Consider the following 20,159-nt stretch of genomic DNA (forward strand, 5'->3'; position numbering starts at 1 on the left):
AGTGATAAAACAGTTCTTGTTATAAATAACGCATACAAAATGATTTTAAAAAGTTTACTTTCAACATGTGTATTTTTAAGAATTCATAATAAAATAAAATGGGCCCACTTTGGCCAAATAGGTCACATGGCATGAAGATTATAGGACCTCATCTGCGTAAAAAAAAGAATATTTAAATAATGTTAACTAGCAACGAAAACCTAATTATATTTGCACTTTTTGAAACGTAAAAACCCATCTTTTATCAACTTCTTCCCATGCTCTCGAAACTCCTTTGATCTGTAGTTATATATTATGACGTTCTGACTTGAATGGCTGAGGTGTATCAGCTGTACAAAGGTAAATAGCAATGTCCATCCTACTGCTTCGTCGCAAGGCACTGGCACAAAAGCCGTCACGATAAACATAGGACACAAACTAATCAGAAACATCACTGTCATAATAATAAGAATCCAAAAGGCTTCAAGTGCTTCATCTTTCACTTCGTTTTGACTTGTTTCTCTAAACGCAACCCAAATTTTGTTTATGTTTCGGCTTGTTTTTCGAAGGACTTGTTTTCTTTTACAGCAACAATAAGTAGATTTAGTCTTTCCTTGTGATTGAACGGTACTGGATACATTCTCAGTACTTCTCTGATTCGCTCCTGTGTGCAATTAAAAAATATCACATTGAGGCAATAATAAGCTGTGTAGGATCCAAAACCACACACAACAAGCAATGGTAGACCCCATGTGAGAAAATATAACATAATTTCTTTAGATTCAAAGAATTTAAATCTTCCAAATATAAATGTTGCTCCAATTCCAAACCTGTTCATAAAAAAAACATACAGACCATGTTTTATTCTCTTTTTTCTGCACCTGTTTAGCCTACTAGGTTTGATGTATTGCTAGCCATAAATAGTTGTTATGACACAAACGTTATGAAGTAATCATAGCCAGAGTAATGAGCTAACTCAAATGAATGAATGTAACTTACCTTATCCTCGCGTGGCCGGAAAACGACAGTTGTTATCACACGGGTTTAACACCTCGTGCCAGCTTATGAGTTTCCATGTATGATACTTTGTGGGTGATTATTTTGGGGGGGGGGATTTTTTTATGTATGGCTGATAATTTAGACAACCCAATAGTGACCACTGGGTTGGAGCAATTGTTAAGTGTCTTGTCCAAGGACACATACGCCCACAATGGTAGCAGTGTAGAGCCTTGAACCCATTACCTCTGGGTTACAGGCAGGCGTGCTAACCACTATACCACGGCGCCGGACTGACCTAAATCACAGGTCCTATACGAGCTATGCAGTAGGACTACACTAACACAAAACAGAATTAAAGTTTTGTCTTTAAAACTGTACGTATATACTACCCTTCTTTGTTTAGCAGACCTGAAAAGCCTTTATTTCTCATAGAAACTTGATAAACTCGATTGTATATTCAATTACCTGTTGTTTATTCCTGGAGAAAAAAGCTCTAAATGTGCGAGTGGCCATACTGTGCCACAGAAAACAACAATTACGGTAGCCACCAACAATATGATGACCATTTTCTTTTTGCTTGACCACTTGCTGTATTTAAAGGGAAAGACAATTGCCACATATCGGTCAACTGACATCACCATTAAAATCCAAGGTGTCTGTTGTTAAACACATTTATATTACAAATTAGAAATGACAGGTCTATTATAAATCCAAAACCATTTTGGCTTGTAGCATTCCTAATTAAATCAGTTTAAATTTTTAGAGTCATCTCTTTTTTGCAACAATATTCAATCATACTTCTTGTTTCAATAAAAATATTGAGGGGTGTGTATAATGTATTATTTAAAATGCTGTGTTTTTATAGAATTTTGTTTTTCATATATACAGTTGAATTTCCAAGGAAAAAATTTGAACACCAAGGCATTAAAGATATTGTTTTCGCTTACCATAAGAATATATGTTGCCAGTACAAAACTCATAAGCACTATAACAGTATCATGCATCAGCTCAAACCCTAGGATTTTAATTTGCAGACTCATGGCGTTCATCTTAATATTGAGTGTTGTGTTCCCATACACTTTCATTTGTGCTGTAAACATATTAAATATTTTAATATATCTCAAACACAAATAGTTTGGGCAGTTAAAACTTAAATAGAATATTAAAAATAAAGGCTTTGGCATTGAAAATACCAACTTTTTCTATAGGCTACCCCTCTTGCATTGCAAAATCAAATAAGGTAACCTAAAGTTATTTTATCTATTTTATTACAGTAACAAACATTTTTATACTGAAAAGGGGGTATTTTGAACAAAACTAGTATTGTTTAAATATGATATAATAAGAAATACTTTAAAAAAGTATTGAATAAAAAGCTTCAAAATAATTCAAAAGGCTGTGTTACCTTCTTTTACAAATGATTTGTTTTCTCCCGAAAAGCAATCTTCTTTAAAAAACACATTGATCATAATATAGAGGTGTGCAGGCATGTATAATATCCCTGTCATAGAGTCCCACAGTGCAAGCCACACTCTGCATATCCCATAAGGGTTCCAATAGTTTTTGTTGCCATGAATTACAACCACTGCTAACAGGTTTCCGAATATACTGGTTACTATTAATATGATGGTGATTGTAATAAGAAGACTGATGCCAGCAACACTGCAGTCACTGTAATTTAAAATAAAAAACATAATTTTTTTTAGCTCTATGAACAGTCAACCCTGCTTAATCGAACTTTTTTTTGCTGGTTCCGAATCTATATCCATTTTTATGTGCAAAACATTTTTCTAAATTTAAATGCTGCTTTATATAACTTTAGCAAAGAATACGCAGCGTAGAAAAAAATTAAACTTAAAATAGTATCGTTGCAAAAATTTTTATCCAAAATTATTGAAACAGTACAAAACACATTTTGTATACCTGTATACATTAAATGTATGATTAACTGTGTAATATGAAGCCTTTGAACACATACGAACATGGTGGTCGTAATTATACCATGTTGTGTTACCCATCTTCGGAAACCTAAATAAAATCCATTTCCTTTGCTTTTTTGTTTAAATTCTACACAAACCTATTAGTACAAGTAAAAAATCTGCATTAATTCATTACATTTCATTTGAATAACATATCATAAGTTCCTGGTCCTATTAGTTCATTAAAAAAAACTAACTTTTATAGTAAAGCATTTTACCTGGTGTCCTACAAACTGTATACTGACATATGATGTTTAATGTAGAACAAATCAGTGGTTAAATTGGTGATGATTTTACATACATCCTCACATTTAAATAGAATTTTTTTGATGCTTACGTCATTTTTTTCTGGTTAAATGTAGTCACTATACAATCTGTCATGTTTAATAGACTTATTTGACGACAAAATTCAAATTCAGAATAATAGCTGAACAAACATGTTATATTTTTTTAAGTTAAAGTGGCAATTTAAACTTTAAAGTATTGTTTGGTGTAAGACAACGGATTTTCTGCAAGCATTCAGCCTTTTATAAATTACATACTTTTATTTGTAGCGTTACGTTGAATTCATGAAGAGTGCAATGTTAAACACAGTTATTTAAACAGTTCTACAATTGCCTACACTATTTTGATTGACACTTGTTTAAACAGTAATGTTAGCTGAGGTAGTAATGTGGTTATGATGTATCAGGCTTTTCACATACAGTGGCAGTATAATTTATCAAACAACTTTCGAATGACAGCCTTCCCTGCCTTACGGAACTTTTGGGAGCGGTAGTTATAAATTATGACATTCTGACAAGGGTGACTCATATGTAGGAACTGTATGCTAGCATAGAGCCAGGTCCAATGCACTGCTTGATCACATGGAACTGGGACTAGGGTGGTAAATATGAATGATGGAAGCAAACTGATGAGAAACATTAGCGTCATAATGGAAAGAATCCAAAAAGCTTCAACTGCTTCGTTCCTTTGATGGGTGGTGGATTCTACACTGACTGAGTAATGTCTGTTGCGATGTGGATTCTCACATACAGTGTTGATGTTGCTTGTTACAGGTGTTTCTACTTGTGTACCAACTTGTGTTTTAAAACAAAGACAGCATAGTTTATGGTTGGTATCTTTATGTTCTGTAGTTTTGCATTTTGAGAAAATGTTGCAACATTTCTTCGTTGTATGTTCGTGTAAAAAATTGATCACGCTGGTCACAGACTCTTTCCTTAAAGCTGTTAAAAAAATGTGATCTAATTATACTCTTCAGTCTGTATTCTGTCTAAAGTTATACATAACAGTGACCTATGGAATATGAGAAATTTTGTGGTTCCTTTTTTAGGTTTTGCGTAATATTTAATCAAGAGCTATTGCACAATAGATTACAATATTGAATTAGTAGTTTCAAAAGTAAGTCAATATTGGTCGGGAGTCAAGTAATGTTTAAACTTGGACTTCACCTTGTGTACTTGATTCACTCTGGCTGCTTTGTCTTCTGTGCCGATGGCTCTTTGACATTGCAAACATGCAGTAGTAGGCTGTGTATACATTAAAGCCAAGAACTGCAAACAGTGGAAGAGCCCACAGCAGGTGATACAGCAACAATTCTCTGGAGTTTTCAAAGGTGTGCTGTCCTAATAGAAACATTGGTCCAAGTCCAAACCTAAAATTTCAACACACGCAATGAAATTTTAATTACTTGGCTACATATTGCATAATAATGTTATAATTAATCATTCAACGGCTTATCTGGTACGAAAAGTGTATTTATGACAATTTGTTTGCCATCTGGTAAGACTTTAATGTTATAATAACCTGTTATTCACACTTGGATAAAACACCTTGATGTTTATCAAAGGCCATGCTGTTCCTCCAAATATTGAAATGGTGGCAACAGCAAAAAGAACAATTTGCATTTTCCGTGTACTGTACCATTGCTGGTATTTATATGGGTGCACAATAGCTGTGTATCTGTCTGCTGACATCACGAAAAGAAACCAAGGGACCTGTGGAAGTATCCTAAATTGAGAATCAGCTACACAGTACTAAAAAATAGGAAATGTCCAAGGGTGTATTGATGTTAAGGGGGGTCACTTTCAAAATCATTTATGGTTTTCATTCGTGTTTACCTCCTGCATTCTATGCTGAAGCATATTAATAAATATATCAGTATTGTTTACTTTTATACAATTCTTTGTTTGTATCTACTTACAACAAGAATATAAGTTGCCAACAAACAGCTCATTCCAACCACAAGGTACCAATTTTCAAGTTCATATGTTTTGAAAATAATCTCCAGGTTGATGTTTGTTGTTCTGTTGGATTGCAACTCTGAATGGTGCTCCCGAAGTACTAAAATGAAAGATTTTTATTCTTTTCTTAAAATAGTATATGCTTCATGTTTTACTTGAGAAAAGTATTGCAAAAATTTGGGAAAGAAATCTAAAAAAAAAAAATTTTTTAAAAACTTACGTAAAAATTTATAAAGTTTTAATAAAAGTTTTTGCAAAAATTTAAAAACTTTGCAAAAATTCAAATTTACCCAAAAATTTTAATGTTATGCCCAAAGTTTTTTGCTAAAATTAAGTTTTGTCAGAATTGAATTACCTGTGAGAGTTGTTCCGATTTGCTCTTCTGTAAAATGATGCTGTGTGAAGAGGATTTGTATCATCACCATTGCTCTTAGAGGAAGATAAGTAAGTCCTATGATGAGATCACACACGGAGATCCAGAGGCGGCAGATCCCGTATGGATTCCAATACGAACGATTTCCAATCACAATGAATGGAACAAGGATGTTACCAAACACAGTTATAATGATGGTGAGAAATGTGGTCATGATAATCACATACAGACCAGCAACACTGCAATCCCTGCAAAAAATTAAATTATTTTAGAAAATTGGATCCATTTTTGGGGGATTTTATTTTCAGAATAGTTACAGTTTTATTAAAGCTAAGTTAAGCATTTTGTGGCTAAAATCTCCTACTTCTGAGTAAAAAAAATGAATTTTGAACCCTGCAAATTTTTTTTAAATGCTAAAGTTAGCACAAAAATAATAATTTCCAAAAAAATGGTACCAGCTACATTTCACCTACTTTTCCACATTAAACGTGTGGTTTCCTGAGAAAAATGATTCCTTGCTGCACATTCTGTACTGATGGTGTATGTTGCAGTTGGTTATGTTGATCATTCTTCTGCTTACACCGATGTACAAGCCATCAAATTTTGATTTTCTTAAATAACTTCAGAATTCCCAGTATTGGTATCCCTTAAAACTTCTGAAATAATAAAAATTAAACTTAACTTTTTAACTTAAACTTAAATACACTTTATGCATCACATACAAAAACTGCAGTAGGCATAAAAAATTAAATAAAAATCTTTACTCTCAATATCACTATATTTTACGAAAAACAGAACCCTTTACAACTTTTCCATTTAATGATCTAAAATTTCTTCCTCTTCTGATTAAATTATAAACAATTTATTCTCACTTTAAAAATCAGTGAATTACAAACAATTTCTTCTTTTTTACCAGCAAAATCTCAGCTGTGTTTATAATACAAAGCTGAAATCTGTGTCTATCCGTTTGTTAAGCTATTTTCCCGAATAAATTATTCAAGGAAACGTTACCTTTTATCTTTGTTCTCTCTAATATTCATGGTGTGATAATAGAACCAAATTGTTTGTTCAGTAATAAGCAGTCATTATGTAATAGTGGTGAACAGTGTCAGAAAATGATCAATTATTAATAAGGTAAAGACACTGCGGTTGTATTCATATTTATTTTTTCACATTAATAGAATTCAGAAGAGTCACGCCGGTCACAGCAAAAATTCAAATAATATTTTATTTATTAGCATTTTCTGAATTAATAGGTTGTGTATTGGTTTACTGCTTCTGTTTTAGCCATGTTCATAATTTCTTGAGGTAAAAGCTCCCATATTGAAATCTTCAGTCCTATGGTGTTCATCAATGTAGGATCTTGCAAATATTTATTATAACATATAATTAAGCACATGGGTTTTATGTAACAGTTTCCAATTTGTGACCTTTGTTTTACTTTTTTTCCAGAAACCATCATTGATGTGCAACCACAGAATAAATGAAGTCAAACCAAACATGCTCGACTTTCTAATGAGAGATTGTGCACAACAGAGAATTTCAAAAGGTAATAAAATAAATAAAAAAAAACACTTTATTAAAAAAAAAACAAATTAATAAAAAAATTTAAAATGGAAACAGTTTTATTTCATTGAAAAAAATGCATGTGCAAACAACAAACAAAAATATTTTCTATTTCTACTTTTAAATTTATTTTTCAACCTACTAGCATCATTATATTCCAATGTCTCAATTATATTTTCTGCTTGTATACACTGTCTCAAGCTGCAACACTTTTCAAAATTAACAGTTTTCCACAAAATTCACCGCTGATTATCAAAGCATAGACAATTTGCATTCTACATAAAAGACAAGACATTTCGCATTCTACATAAAAGACAAGACAATTTGCATTCTACATAAAATCTGACCATTTCCATTCCTTTCTTTTCACAGAATCCTCTGGTCTTACAAGCAGTGCAGTGGGTACCAGTAAGTCTCTTCTCGGAGCACAACACCTAATTCGCAGGGAAAGACGGCCCTTTTTCCCAAATCGGCGAACATTTAATGATGAGAACAGACTGACGACAGTGGACAACAATATACGGGCATCGGTAACATGTTTCATGCATCACGTTTTGTGTTTACACTCAACTGTTGAATCAATATGATGTGCTTATACATGCTTGATGTTCATGTTTTGTTAGTGGTATTTTTAGCAAATTGAATTTAGTTTAAACACGTTGCCATACTGAAAATATATGACTCAGTTTCTCAGCCATGGCTTAATATTTGTATGTATCCAAAACTAATATGCATCTTAAAAGATATACCACTAGATAGTGCTTTAAAAAAGGTCAAAACTCAACGCCCTGTTCTGTTTAGTATTTCGTAGCGTAATTGAATTTCAAAATTCACAGTCTGGAGCATTTTAACTAAATGACCAAATTTAATACAGTTATATTGTTTTATTTAAACTATGATTAATTTTCTGTTCAAAAATTCTTTCACACTGTCAATATTTCACTTTGTAGTACTGAGTGTGTCTTGGACTTATATACACAAACTTATTAATCAATCTTGAACGTTGTTCAGGAGTCGTTGTACGACCACAACGCACAGCAGGAAGTTGACATCAAACTCATTCATCTAAAATGTCAGCAAGCGCTGCTGAAGAGACAACGCCATGAACAGGAGTTACGCGAAAACCATCCACTGTTTGACACCCCTTTGCTCTTTATAAAAAGGGACAGCCAATTTCGAAAGTATGATTGTGATATGGTCTGTGTATATGTTCTACTCTATGTGGGTGAGGTCCTTGTCAGCGATTTAGGCCACATTTGGCCCATTACCTCGGATATGTAGTAAAAGAATATGCTGAAAAACCTAAATCTTAAAATGGATTTTAAATTCACAAACTGTATAATAACTCAGAAAAAATTGTTTTTTTTTTAAAACTATCAGAAAACTAATTAAGTATTAAATTATTTTTGGTGTAAGATGTGAAAGTAATTTATTACATTTTCCAGAATATGCAAGTACATTGTAACAGCTCAATACGGAAAATCAGAAAATTCATCAGAGAATGTGAAAGAACAAGGAAACTCACAAGTTCTACAGTATGCTTAACTAAATATTAACAAACTTTTTGTAACTACTTCTCACTTCTTGTAAAAGAAAAAATATTCCATATATAAATTTTCAATGTTGCATTTTTCTAAAAATAACAAGCTCTTTTAACTTTAGAAAATATTGCAGCAATTTGTAAACTGTACAACATAACTCAAAAGGCTTAAACCAAGATTAAAATTTACCTAATTTTTACAAATTTACATAAAAACACCTTCTTTTACAGCGACTTGCTTGGCCTAGTACCTTACCTAGACTGGTTCATGATACTTGTAACAGTAACCTCATGCTGCTCAATGCTGATGGAGAAAACTACAATGAGAATACACGATACACCTGCTTTGCAAGTAGCTGAATATATCTTTGTAGTTTCAATGGGCTGTGAGCTTACACTCAAGGTAAACTAATCTCGGGTGAAACGGGACAGGTGTTAATCTTGTTTTCTCGTCCCATTTGGTAGTAAAGAAATAATATTTATAGAATTATATAACCAAAGGCTTAGGATTGTATAAGAGCGTTGTTAATTGTTAAAAGTCTGTTCAGGAAATATGAGGTCATCTTACCCCACAATTATATATGCTAACTATATTAGCCTTTCCTATTATCTTATATTATGCTATGCACATGCTGCAACGTGCTATTGTGTGCAGCATGCTCCTTTGTAACACATATACTGCTTTATGAAATATTTAGGTCAGGTGATGGGTTATAAATTTAACAATTAAAATATTATAACGATCATTAACAGATATTATGTTATAGTCTTATTTTAACAATATACAAAAATACAAAGTTAGTATAATATTAGTATAGTATTTTTTACTTGTTATATTTTACCTTTCCAACAAAGGTTTAACTACAGTTTCAAAAACCATCACAGTTTTTGCTAAATTCCCTAAAAAGATAATGTAAATAAAAAACAACAAAATCTCCACTGTACTGATTCTACAATTCACAAAGCTTAAAAAAAACTAACAAAATCCTCATATTTCCACCAGGTAATCGCTAACGGGGTATTTTTTACCCCTAAACCCGCATTTAAGGACTTGGGTGGTTTTCTCGACGCTGCAATATTTATCGTGTCTGTCGTTTTCCTGTGTACATTGTCTGGCTCCCATACAGGTAGGATATCATCTGCTCGCTATGTTGACCTACTTTGTTTCTTTAGCATTGAATCATATTGAACACTAAGCAAAGTCAAGAACCCAGTCTGTTCTTGGAATTCAACTACTTTAACAATGCTTACTCTACAGTCTACATTTTTAGGCAATTCTAGGCTGTTAAAAAGGTTGATTTTAAACATGATGTTTTGTCCAAATTTATTGAGTTTTGACATTGAGAATGCATTATGACTGTTTTGGCATTTTTCAGGCCAATTCCTGATGATCTTAAGATGTTTTCGGCCGCTAAGAATATTTAAACTTGTTCCACAAATACGTAAAGTTGTCATCGAGTTATTTCGAAGCTTCAAAGAGATTACCATGGTATGTATTAATACTGTTGGCTTTTTTCTCTTATTTCTTTCCTTTAACTAGTTTTCTGCAGTATATTCAAAATTATTCAGTATTTACCAATATTTGTAGAAAATAGAATTACAACGCATTTTCCTATTGCCAATAACCCCCAATGTTGACTTTTAAGTCATATTTAAACCAGCCTTTTGAGTCATATTTAAACCAGCCATTAGTAACCTAAGTGACACTACTGACTTGTTAGCAAACTAGCAACAGTGCCATATATGAACTAATGAAACTTGCCTTATCCTGGTGTGGCCAGAAAACAACATTTGATATAACACGACTGTTCTATTTCATGCACCTTGTGCCAGCTTACGAGTTACCATTTATGTTACTTCGTGAAAAGATGTTTTTTGTCAATTTAATTCTTCCATTTTATCCAAACAATTTTCTACCAAGGTGTTCATTCTCCTTGTGGCTTTGATCTTCGTTTTCGCGAGTTTTGGTGTCCAGATGTACGGAGGTCAACTTGCTGCATGCAATGACCTCACTATCACTAAAAAGTCAGACTGTCATGGCATCTTCTTTCAAACTGTATGGCTTTCCAACAACCTTAACATAGAAGAAGACCCACCAGGTAAGTTAACACACATGGGCGCCAAACCTGGGGTGGCAGGGTAGGCAGGCCATCTCTAAATATTTTTACACAACATTAATCAGTAAACATTATAACCAATAAGATAGATTTGTTTCATAGGATTTTGGGTTTAACTGTTTTGGCCTCCCTTACGTTTATAAAGGTTAGCCCATATTTACAATCACACATACCTTAGCAGCAATTTCTGGTGGCCAAAGATTTTTTACCAAATTTATGGGAATTTTTCATAACCAATTAAGAAAGGATTTTTAATAGTTCTGGTTTTTGTTCTCAAAATTCCCAAAAAATGTTTGAACATGCTATACAAACTGAAATTAAATTAAAATTGCATTTTTAATGTCATTTATACAATTATTTTATTAAAAAAATAACCACTGCAAAGAATTAGAATAACTTTACAAATAAAACAATTTTCATTTAAAATCCACATTTACAGGCTTCATGGTTCCCAGGGTGTGGACCAACCCACGGAATTTTAACTTTGATACGATAGGATCCGCAACACTTGCTCTCTTTGAAGTTTTATCATTAAAAGGTTGGATTGAAGTGAGAGACATCCTAGTTGAAAGAATGGGACCGGTATGTTGGTTTAGAAACTTTTCTGTTGACTTAATGTAAATCAAAAACAGCTTTTGGAAAAAACATTTTCATACAGAATATTTCACCCCACTACAATTAAAATCGTGAAATTACCTTTAAAAAAAATTTGAGAGGCGAAAAATAATTTTGGTGTAAAAGCTGGTTTAGATTGTTATATTATGTTTTATGTTGTTGATCATGTAGTTAGTGTTAAGTTAGGAAAAAAAACTTTTTTCTCGATTAGAAAAGCTTGTGGCACCAACAATATAATTTTTATCAATAATGTTCATTACTAAAGTTTCATTTTTTAAACAACGAAATAGACATATTTTGAAATGTAAGGATTAGCAAAATTTATTACAAGCATTTGTCTAAATATGACATAGCATGCAATCTGTTTATAAAATAAATTAAGGCTTAGTTTGAGAATCACTGGTTTATGTTAAAGGCTTGTTGTAAACTGTGTGTTCTTCAGATACATTGCATGAGATCATCTGTTGTTTTGTATGTGTTGCTGTTGTAAGAACACAGGTAAATATAGCCATATGTTAACTACTTGTAATTGTAACATTAAGCTCAGAGTATGTAATGTTTCATTATGATTTATCAGTCATATGTATTTAAAGCACTTCATGTCTTTATATTATAACTTTGTATTACTGGTCACAGAATGTTGTAAACGCACTTTTTATGTAGTATCTTATGCACATGTCTTTGTATAACAGTAAAGCACAAAAAAATCTTGAGTTTTGGCTCTGGCAAGACTGTAGGAAGTTATTAAGTTTCTTCTGGTACTTGGAGCACAAGTTTTGTTAAATATTGGAAATGCATTTTTATGTAGTGTCATATGTTTTTGTATGCAAGCAACGCAGTGGAAAATCTTGAACAATTCACAAAATAATAAACCTGATAATCAAATATAACAATCTCCCTTCAGCTACATGCAATCTACATTCACCTATTTGTCTTTCTTGGTTGTATGATGGGACTCACTCTCTTTATTGGTGAGTTTACTATGTTGGAAGTCTGACATATTTCTGCTTATGTAAAAGCAACAATTCTATTTTTTACATACCATAAAGTATTATTTTAATATTTTATGAGTCTTTTTAGTGTATTAACAGTCTTTTAATAATATATATCCCATTTAAAGACTAAATAGTGTAAAATGTACAAAAGAAAGTTGGATTTTGCTTCCTAAACAGTTTCTACCGTATAAAATCTGCTCTAAACTTTATTTCTTATCAAAAACAATTTATACCATATTTATTACAGAAAAAACGCACTACTCCATAATTAAATTTTTACATTATTTTCTGCCACACATCTTTTTTTAATATACCTTTTAAAATGATTAAACACAGGTGTTGTTATCGCTAATTACAATGAGAACAAAGGAACAGCGTTGCTTACAGTTGACCAACGTCGTTGGGAGGATTTAAAAAGTCGACTCAAGATTGCGCAACCTCTGCATTTACCACCAAGGTGGTCATATATCTTGTGTTATACAATTTGTTGGGCTCTTTTGTCTGTTACATATTTCTAAGCATCAGATCCTAACTGTATTTCTTTACACAAGAATGGTGTTGCCATATGAGCACCAGATCAGGGTTAGATTCACGGAATATATGCACCACATATACGTCTTATGTTTAACTTCTACTTACAAACAAACCATATACATACAGTTCATGCACCACATTTGTGTCTTATATTTTTCCTTAATTTACATACAGACCACCTGGGAATGGAATTCGAGCAAAAATGTACGACCTGTCGGAACATCATAGATTTAAAGCTGCCATTGCATGCTGTGTGATGGTTAGGTCGCTACTGCTTTCAATAAAGGTTGGTACTTGAAATTTAGATAATTAGGTTATAAGATGTACCAACTAAAATAATCCGTGTTTTTAAACAGAAAGCAATTTATCTTTAAAGTGACAAATTAAAGCATTGTTCAGTATATACTTGTGTCTGTACTGAATTTATTATGCAATAATTTTTTTTTTACTATAGCGATTCATATTGCCAAATGTATTAGAAAATTAAACTGATCAAAATATTGCATATTCCCCAGAAATACCCACAAAGTTACATATGTGGTAATTCATAAGCGAGCATGAGGTGTATGAAACAGAACATCGGGGTCGTAACAATTCTCCCTGCCGACTACACAAGGATAAATAAGTTACATTTATTCTTTTTTTCACTTATTCAGTTAAAGTAATAATTTAAGTCTTTTTTCCACAGTGGACATCATCTAATCCTCATGCTCGCTATCCTCTCTATGCGTCGATTGTCTTCACTTTCATCTTCCTCTTAGAGATGATCATTAAGGTCATCGGACTTACTTTCATTGGAACCATCAGTAGTTGGAGGAACAGGTGAGGTTGTGGAGCAAGAAGTGGAAGATCGGATGAGATATTTATCTTTGATTAATTCCATTGTTAGATCGAAAATTTCTTAATTGTTGAAGATTTTAACGTTTTTGATTTTTTTTGTTTTTTTTTAGCATATGTATATTCTTTTAATGAATTGGTTTCTGTAGTGTGAAGATAGTGGGTCATTTTCAATAAAATTAAAAGTAATAAAGAGTTATAATTAATGTTATATATATAAAATGTGTGCTTCTGAACTAGTTCCATACTGCATTGAACAGAATACAAGTACTACCAAATATCCAACTTTAAAAAATATGAAAAAAAATTCAAGTGCAAATGTTGGTATACTGATACATCTACTCAAGACCTAGTATTGTTAGATTCTTATACATGTAAAACTGGGGAAATTTATCAAAAAAATTTAGTTTAATTAAAAAAAAATTCTTTTCAGATATGAACACCTTATAAAATTTATAAAAAAAAAACACAATTAAGTTCAAAAAATATTTTTTTCTAGGTACGACATGGTGGTGACGATATGTGATGTAGGATGGGTGATGATGTGGTTCATATTACCCGGACAAAATGCTTATGTTTATAACATAGGTTGGGTATTGGTGGGGCTCAGGTTCTTCAGCATATGCGGAAAACATGTAAGTAAAATTGTATTGGCTCTTAGTTACATTACGCTGGTATAGTAAAGTGGGGTAAAATGGATACTGTTGGCAGTTAGTACATAATTTCCCATATATACTAATCGTCTTTTTAACAATTATTTAGCAACCTTATTTTATTGCCACAAAACAATTCAACAACTAAATTATTTTTAAATTTTTAATGAATTTATTACTCATCAAATTTTATAATATTGTTTTAACCGAACATATGTATTTTAAAACTTCGTTTATTGCGCAACACTGTTGAATTAAGTTTTTTCTCTAGGCAACACTGAAGATGTTGCTTACCACAGTGGCAGTGAGTGTTTACAGATCTTTCTTCATCATACTTGCAATGTTCCTCCTACTTCTGTGTTACGCATATGCTGGTGTCGTGCTCTTTGGAACGGTTAAGTGAGTATCTTGTTTACAATGCAAATACAAACCAAGGCCACCGTTTGAAATGATAAACTAGTTATCGTAAATGAAGGAAATTACCTGTCAAAATCTTTTCTTGTTGGTAGGGCAAATATAGATGGAGAAAATATTTGCTTTGATTATAAGAAATTGCAAATGCCATTATTGTTTATGAGACTCCAATTTTTTCACACTCAGTGTGTTTTACGAGTTTCACATAATATTTGGCCCCACCTTCTGTAAAAGTAGAGTTGACATACAAAATAACCAAAACAACTCACTTAATATAAAAGCTACTCGATTAAATAGGTTAATGAATCAAATGTGGCCTAGATCCGACCGTTTGTATGGCTGGCTGCAGGACCCCATCCTTTGTATTAAACACCAAATTAAACTTATCATATTGTTCTTGTTTTTTTGACCAGGTATGGTGAAAATATTGACCGTCATGCCAACTTTGCTACTGCACCACTTGCAGTCACCGTGCTGTTCCGTATCGTTACTGGTGAAGATTGGAATAAAATAATGCATGACTGCATGGTGAGTGTGAATTGCATGACTGCATGGTGAGTGTTAATTAATATCTTAGCACGGTTGTAAGCGCGCCTGCCTCTAGCTGAGAGGATATAGATTGATGTTTGACGCTGCTACCATTGTTCGTGTATTTGTCCTTTAGTAAGACACTTATTGACAATTGCTACAACCCAGTGGCCTTTATTGGTTGTTTAAATTTTCAGTCATACACGAAAAAAAATACACTATTGTTATAACTGACTGGTTTATTATCCCTGTATGCAGGCAGAAATATTTTTGTAAAATAATTCTTTAAATATTCTTTGTTTACCAAATATAGAGATAACGGAGAATGAAAACATGAACCATCTTACCCCAACCTACTTTATATTCCAGATCCAGCCCCCTCGGTGTACACCACACCACAACTACTGGGAAACTGACTGTGGCAACAAAACAGCAGCATTGGTTTACTTCTGTAGTTTCTACGTCATCATTGCTTATATTATGCTCAACCTGCTAGTTGGTAGGCACGGAATTTTCTTTTTAAATGTGAAAACGTTTAACTTTTTGTCACAATGTGGCCAAAAATGGTAGCCAACTAAGTCCTTTTAGTAGTTAATAAATTATATTTACAGAATTATATAACCGTATCTTAACAACTTTAAAACAGCGTTGTTAATTGTTTAAATCTTGATTAGGAAATATGGAATGTTATGAGCATATTTTAACCCCACAGTATTATGTATTTAGCTTTAATTTTGTTATTTGATAAAAATTGAGTAGTATTAGCGACATTGCTGTTATAAGAATTGTATCCTTACACGAGTATCTGTGTTTTTACACACCTAATATTCTGTATATGGGTTGAGTTATATTATAACAGTTATCACTTTACAACTGTTGACATTTTCAGCCATCATTGTTGAGAATTTCTCACTTTTCTACACGATGGACGAAGACATTCTACTCAGTTATAACGACCTGCATATGTTCCAAGTCACGTGGAATACTGTGGATGTGAAGAGAAAAGGAGCTATTGACGTAAAAGACGTAAGACTTTTGTATTTGTTTTTAATCTTAAGCGTGCTTTAATGACTGTAGTTTTGTTACTATATCATGTTCTTTTATTATTCTGCATTTTTCCTTATTTTTGATATTGTAACTGAAGAAACAGATAGGTAACTATTGTTGTATTATTATAAAGTCTGATACCTCATGTTATTGCTCCGTTTTTAAACAATATCCCGAAGTTTATTGGACGCAACAATAACGTATTTTGCTGTGGGGTAGGATGGGATACTGTTACCACCCAAATCCCGTATTTCCTGTTCGTGTTTCCAGGTCGAATCCGTGCTTCGTCTATTAAAAGGTCGTCTCCACATAGACCAATATAGAGACAGGTTGTTGCTTAAACATATGTGCTATGAGATGGAACGCGCTGGCCGTAGGTCAAACACTGGGAATCGTTCTAACGGATGGACGGCCAACGGACAGACTTTACGCGGCAGGAACGTGGAGGAAGCGTTGTATGTAACTTTCCATGACGTATTGATGTAAGTTAATGATGTTTGAGATACAAAATGTGTTTCACGCGTCTTTTGATATATCATTTTCCGAGTGGAAGTGTGGTATTGATCAATAACATGCACACATCCAGGATGTGCGCGTATAGGAGCGTGGACATCCGGAAGAGCTTGCAGTTAGAAGAGCTTCTGATGCGAGAGAAACTAGAATCGGAAATTGAGGAGGAAGTTGCAAAGAGGACGATCCGAAAGTGGCTGGAACGTTGCATTCGTAGCAGAGCGGTAACGATGGTGTTTTGCTAGCTATATTTGTTGTATTGAGAAAATACAGAGTACTGTGATGTAAGATGGGACAACTGTTACACATAAAATACAAGTATTCGAATCGTGTTTTTAACAATTACCAACAGTTGTGAGGATACGGTTAATAATTCTTTGAATGATCTTTGTTTACCACCAAATAAGACAAGCAAATACAATGAACGAAGTCCCATTTTCCCCATCTTACTATATCGTATTTAGTCCTTAAAAATCCAATTCATACTTTAACATGAGTACTATATGTCTTGAAATTAGCCTTAACTTTCCCATAGAAACAGCGAACCATGTTAAACGACAGTTTCATCGACAATAAGATGAGCGCCAACTCCGTTGTGACGTCACAAGCGAATGACCCGGCAAAGATACCGAGCGTTGAAACTCCTGGAGATGTGAATGTGGATTCTGATGATGCGGATGGTTGTATATTGGTGGTGTTTAGTCCGATGTTGTGTCACAGTGATTAGCGCTCGCCTCTAGATTAGAATAGATAGGTGCTATTGTTGTAGGCGTTTATGTTCAAGATTTCAACGTCAATTGCTTTAATCCAGTAGATCATTGTGAGTTGTCCGAATTGCCAGCTATAAAATTGAGAAAATCGGAAAACATAATCACCCACAAAGTTGCCTATGCGGTTACTCGTAAGTTGGCACGAGGTGTATGAAACAGAACACTCGTCTTATAACGACTGTCGCTGCCCCGTCACGTGAGGGAAAAACAGTTGCATTCATTTACATATTGAATTTATTTTTATTTTCACAGGCGTGTTCGACGTGTCCAACCAGAAATATTTAAAAGGGGGGAAGCACCGACGTACTGGGTTATGGAAACCCCCTCCATCTTTCGTGCCAGGTAAGTATTTTATCCTGAAAATATCTTGCACCGTGGCTTAGTGGTCAGGCGTTGCGTCTTAACCAAAAGAAAGCGGATTCCATGCTGTATAGTGATACTATTGACGGCGTATATGTGGCTTTGAACAAAACACGGATATTGCTCCAACTCAGTGGTCACTAATGGGTTTTAGCATTCTGGGTGTCAGGTATGCAAGCTAACTAAGGCCTAAATATAAGATCCAGTGACGTGCTACACTGTACCTCTACCACGAAGAAGAAAGATCTTTCCGCGTCCCCTTTTTTTTCTAAATTTAGACATTGTCATACTTAACTTGTTGTCGTATGACACACTACAAAATTTGTTTTGATAAAAGTGAACCGCTTTGTTTCTAAATTTCATTACTATTCAGTTTCTAATACCCCGGTTCGCAACCCTTTTTTCTACAGGAGGGCCCACTACAACTAAACTTCCATCTTTAATGGTGGATGGATCTTCTTTATCTGATGAAGGGACAGATGGAAGTAGTTACGAAGATAAAAGCAGCTCAAAGTCGTTGTCCACAGAATTTGACCAGTGGTGGGATCGTTTCGACAACGATTAAGAATTTATGTTTTATAAACCGTGTGTATAATGGATGCATTAATATGGTAGGGCGGGGAAAGATGGGACACCTTTCGTACAGTTTGTTTGCGTATTACTATCAGTGTAGTATATTGTGAGTAAAATGTGTACTAAGTGTTCACACAAGTCGCAGAAATGGCGTCAAAATGATTATTGCTGTATTCTTGCATAGTCCGCTGTTACTATAAATAGATTTTAGTGTTACCTGATGTCAATTCACTGCTTAAGGTTATAGTACTGTGGGGAAAGATGGGACACCTTCAGTACATTATTCCTAAACATTCTCATCGTGTTTTAAACAATTAACAACGGTCTATGGAAGTCGTACGGCTTTATAATTCTTTGAATGTTCTTTGTTTACTATACCAAATAACGAGAAAACAGAATTAAAAGATTTTCCGTCTTTCCCATCCTACTATATAGTGGTGTACCATCTTACAATGTCAAAGGTCGTGTTAAATCAACGGAGCGAAAAGAAAACAACAGTCGTTTTAATACGCTGAGCTAACTGTCAAGCTGGTGAAGTTTCCTCAGTATAAGATGTGCGCATGTTATTGACCAATACCACATGACCACTCAAAAATGATAGGCCTATATCAAATGACGAGTAAAACACATAAATATTCCTATATTACAACTCCCACCTTCAGATGACCCTCTTATACAAAAAAGTCTGAATGAATTAAAACTTGGGGCTGTGTTTAAATATCAGACCAACCAATATCAAGACTCACCAATGGTATCGCTTGCAAGTTGTACTTTTGTAAACTTATTTCATACTTTTGAAAAAATTATGGTGCTCACCACGTTGCTTCCCCTTAAAATAAAGTCTCACACAGCAAATATCTTTATAAACTAAGACATAGTACATGGGCTAGAAGACGATTTTTTTTCTATTCCAAAACAACAAAAACAAACATGTTTTAGCATTGGTCACGGTTACATTTTATTGTACAGATTCACTTATACGAATATGTTAATTCGATGTCACTACCGAACTAAACAGCAACAAATTAGTTATTACATAAGAAATGTCTAATTGGATTATTGCAGAGGAACTTTATTCACCTTCAACGTCACTTCTGGAGTCTTCGGCATGTTCTCCCATAAGAACTTTTTTCACGATGGCAAATATAGTTTGTGCCCAAAATAAATGAAGAATCTGCAGCAGCAGAAGAAATGCTACCGATAAAATATGAGACGGGCACATTCTGGCGAAAGGGATACTAAACGAAGCGGCTCTTATAACGTGAAAAGGGAAAATGCACAGTCTCGTTGCGCAAAACGCTACAACGAAACAAATAAAGCCAATGTCTGCCAGAACTCGACGCTTAAGGTAATTAAAGCACTTGCAACCTTCAAGAAACACGTCTGCTACGTCGTGACTAATCATAACCAAAGAACCTATTCGCATGCTGTTGTTTACATAAGACAGAGACAACAAAGCAACAGTAGCAAGATGATGTATAACTTGTTCTTTGAAATCTAACCTACGGACATCGTGCAGTGCNGTTA

General features: G+C 33.7%; 4 protein-coding genes across 6 annotated transcripts in view; 1 reads left to right on the plus strand and 3 right to left on the minus strand.

The window, feature by feature from the left end:
* Positions 1–3,280, minus strand: part of LOC100185802 (DNA/RNA-binding protein KIN17) — a 17,711-nt gene extending 14,431 nt beyond the window's left edge. For 2 of the 3 annotated variants that reach the window (XR_003395773.1, XM_009859784.3), the window contains exons 1-2: positions 3,267–3,280; positions 2,384–2,386 (exon numbers count right to left, since the gene is read on the minus strand). Coding sequence is in view for 1 of the 3 variants with exons in the window: in XM_026833752.1 (XP_026689553.1) it covers positions 524–809; positions 1,444–1,634; positions 1,926–2,068; positions 2,384–2,649; positions 2,902–2,996 (981 nt within the window). In the remaining 2 variants the exon portion in view is untranslated. The other variant, XM_026833752.1, reaches the window with a different exon arrangement.
* Positions 1–18,848, plus strand: part of LOC100175593 (sodium leak channel non-selective protein) — a 31,601-nt gene extending 12,753 nt beyond the window's left edge. The window contains exons 18-40 of the mRNA XM_009859885.3: positions 7,026–7,122; positions 7,512–7,669; positions 8,151–8,320; positions 8,585–8,674; positions 8,911–9,082; positions 9,683–9,806; positions 10,056–10,168; positions 10,601–10,778; positions 11,236–11,378; positions 12,316–12,382; positions 12,743–12,863; positions 13,115–13,226; positions 13,629–13,762; positions 14,277–14,412; positions 14,702–14,829; positions 15,258–15,372; positions 15,742–15,871; positions 16,262–16,398; positions 16,690–16,901; positions 17,006–17,153; positions 17,465–17,609; positions 17,952–18,041; positions 18,470–18,848. Coding sequence (XP_009858187.2) covers positions 7,026–7,122; positions 7,512–7,669; positions 8,151–8,320; positions 8,585–8,674; positions 8,911–9,082; positions 9,683–9,806; positions 10,056–10,168; positions 10,601–10,778; positions 11,236–11,378; positions 12,316–12,382; positions 12,743–12,863; positions 13,115–13,226; positions 13,629–13,762; positions 14,277–14,412; positions 14,702–14,829; positions 15,258–15,372; positions 15,742–15,871; positions 16,262–16,398; positions 16,690–16,901; positions 17,006–17,153; positions 17,465–17,609; positions 17,952–18,041; positions 18,470–18,624 — 3,075 coding nt within the window. The 3' untranslated portion in view covers positions 18,625–18,848. The remainder of the gene's footprint in view (positions 1–7,025; positions 7,123–7,511; positions 7,670–8,150; positions 8,321–8,584; positions 8,675–8,910; positions 9,083–9,682; positions 9,807–10,055; positions 10,169–10,600; positions 10,779–11,235; positions 11,379–12,315; positions 12,383–12,742; positions 12,864–13,114; positions 13,227–13,628; positions 13,763–14,276; positions 14,413–14,701; positions 14,830–15,257; positions 15,373–15,741; positions 15,872–16,261; positions 16,399–16,689; positions 16,902–17,005; positions 17,154–17,464; positions 17,610–17,951; positions 18,042–18,469) is intronic.
* Positions 4,293–6,716, minus strand: LOC108949313. Its single transcript, XM_026833758.1, has 5 exons — positions 6,047–6,716; positions 5,556–5,821; positions 5,161–5,300; positions 4,764–4,954; positions 4,293–4,611 (listed from the first exon to the last, which is right to left on the minus strand). The coding sequence occupies exons 1-5, from the start codon at positions 6,139–6,141 to the stop codon at positions 4,392–4,394; spliced, it is 912 nt and encodes a 303-aa protein (XP_026689559.1). The 5' UTR covers positions 6,142–6,716; the 3' UTR covers positions 4,293–4,391.
* A 722-nt stretch (positions 18,849–19,570) lies between the features above and the next one.
* Positions 19,571–20,159, minus strand: LOC778662 (transcription factor protein; the record flags this gene model as incomplete). The annotated part of the gene is given in 1 exon segment (NM_001078284.1): positions 19,571–20,159. A coding segment is annotated over 1 exon segment (455 nt), but the record flags the coding sequence as incomplete, so codon positions are not given.

The sequence above is a fragment of the Ciona intestinalis genome, chromosome 3 (genome assembly GCF_000224145.3).
Source record: "Ciona intestinalis chromosome 3, KH, whole genome shotgun sequence".
Classification (NCBI taxonomy): domain Eukaryota; kingdom Metazoa; phylum Chordata; class Ascidiacea; order Phlebobranchia; family Cionidae; genus Ciona; species Ciona intestinalis.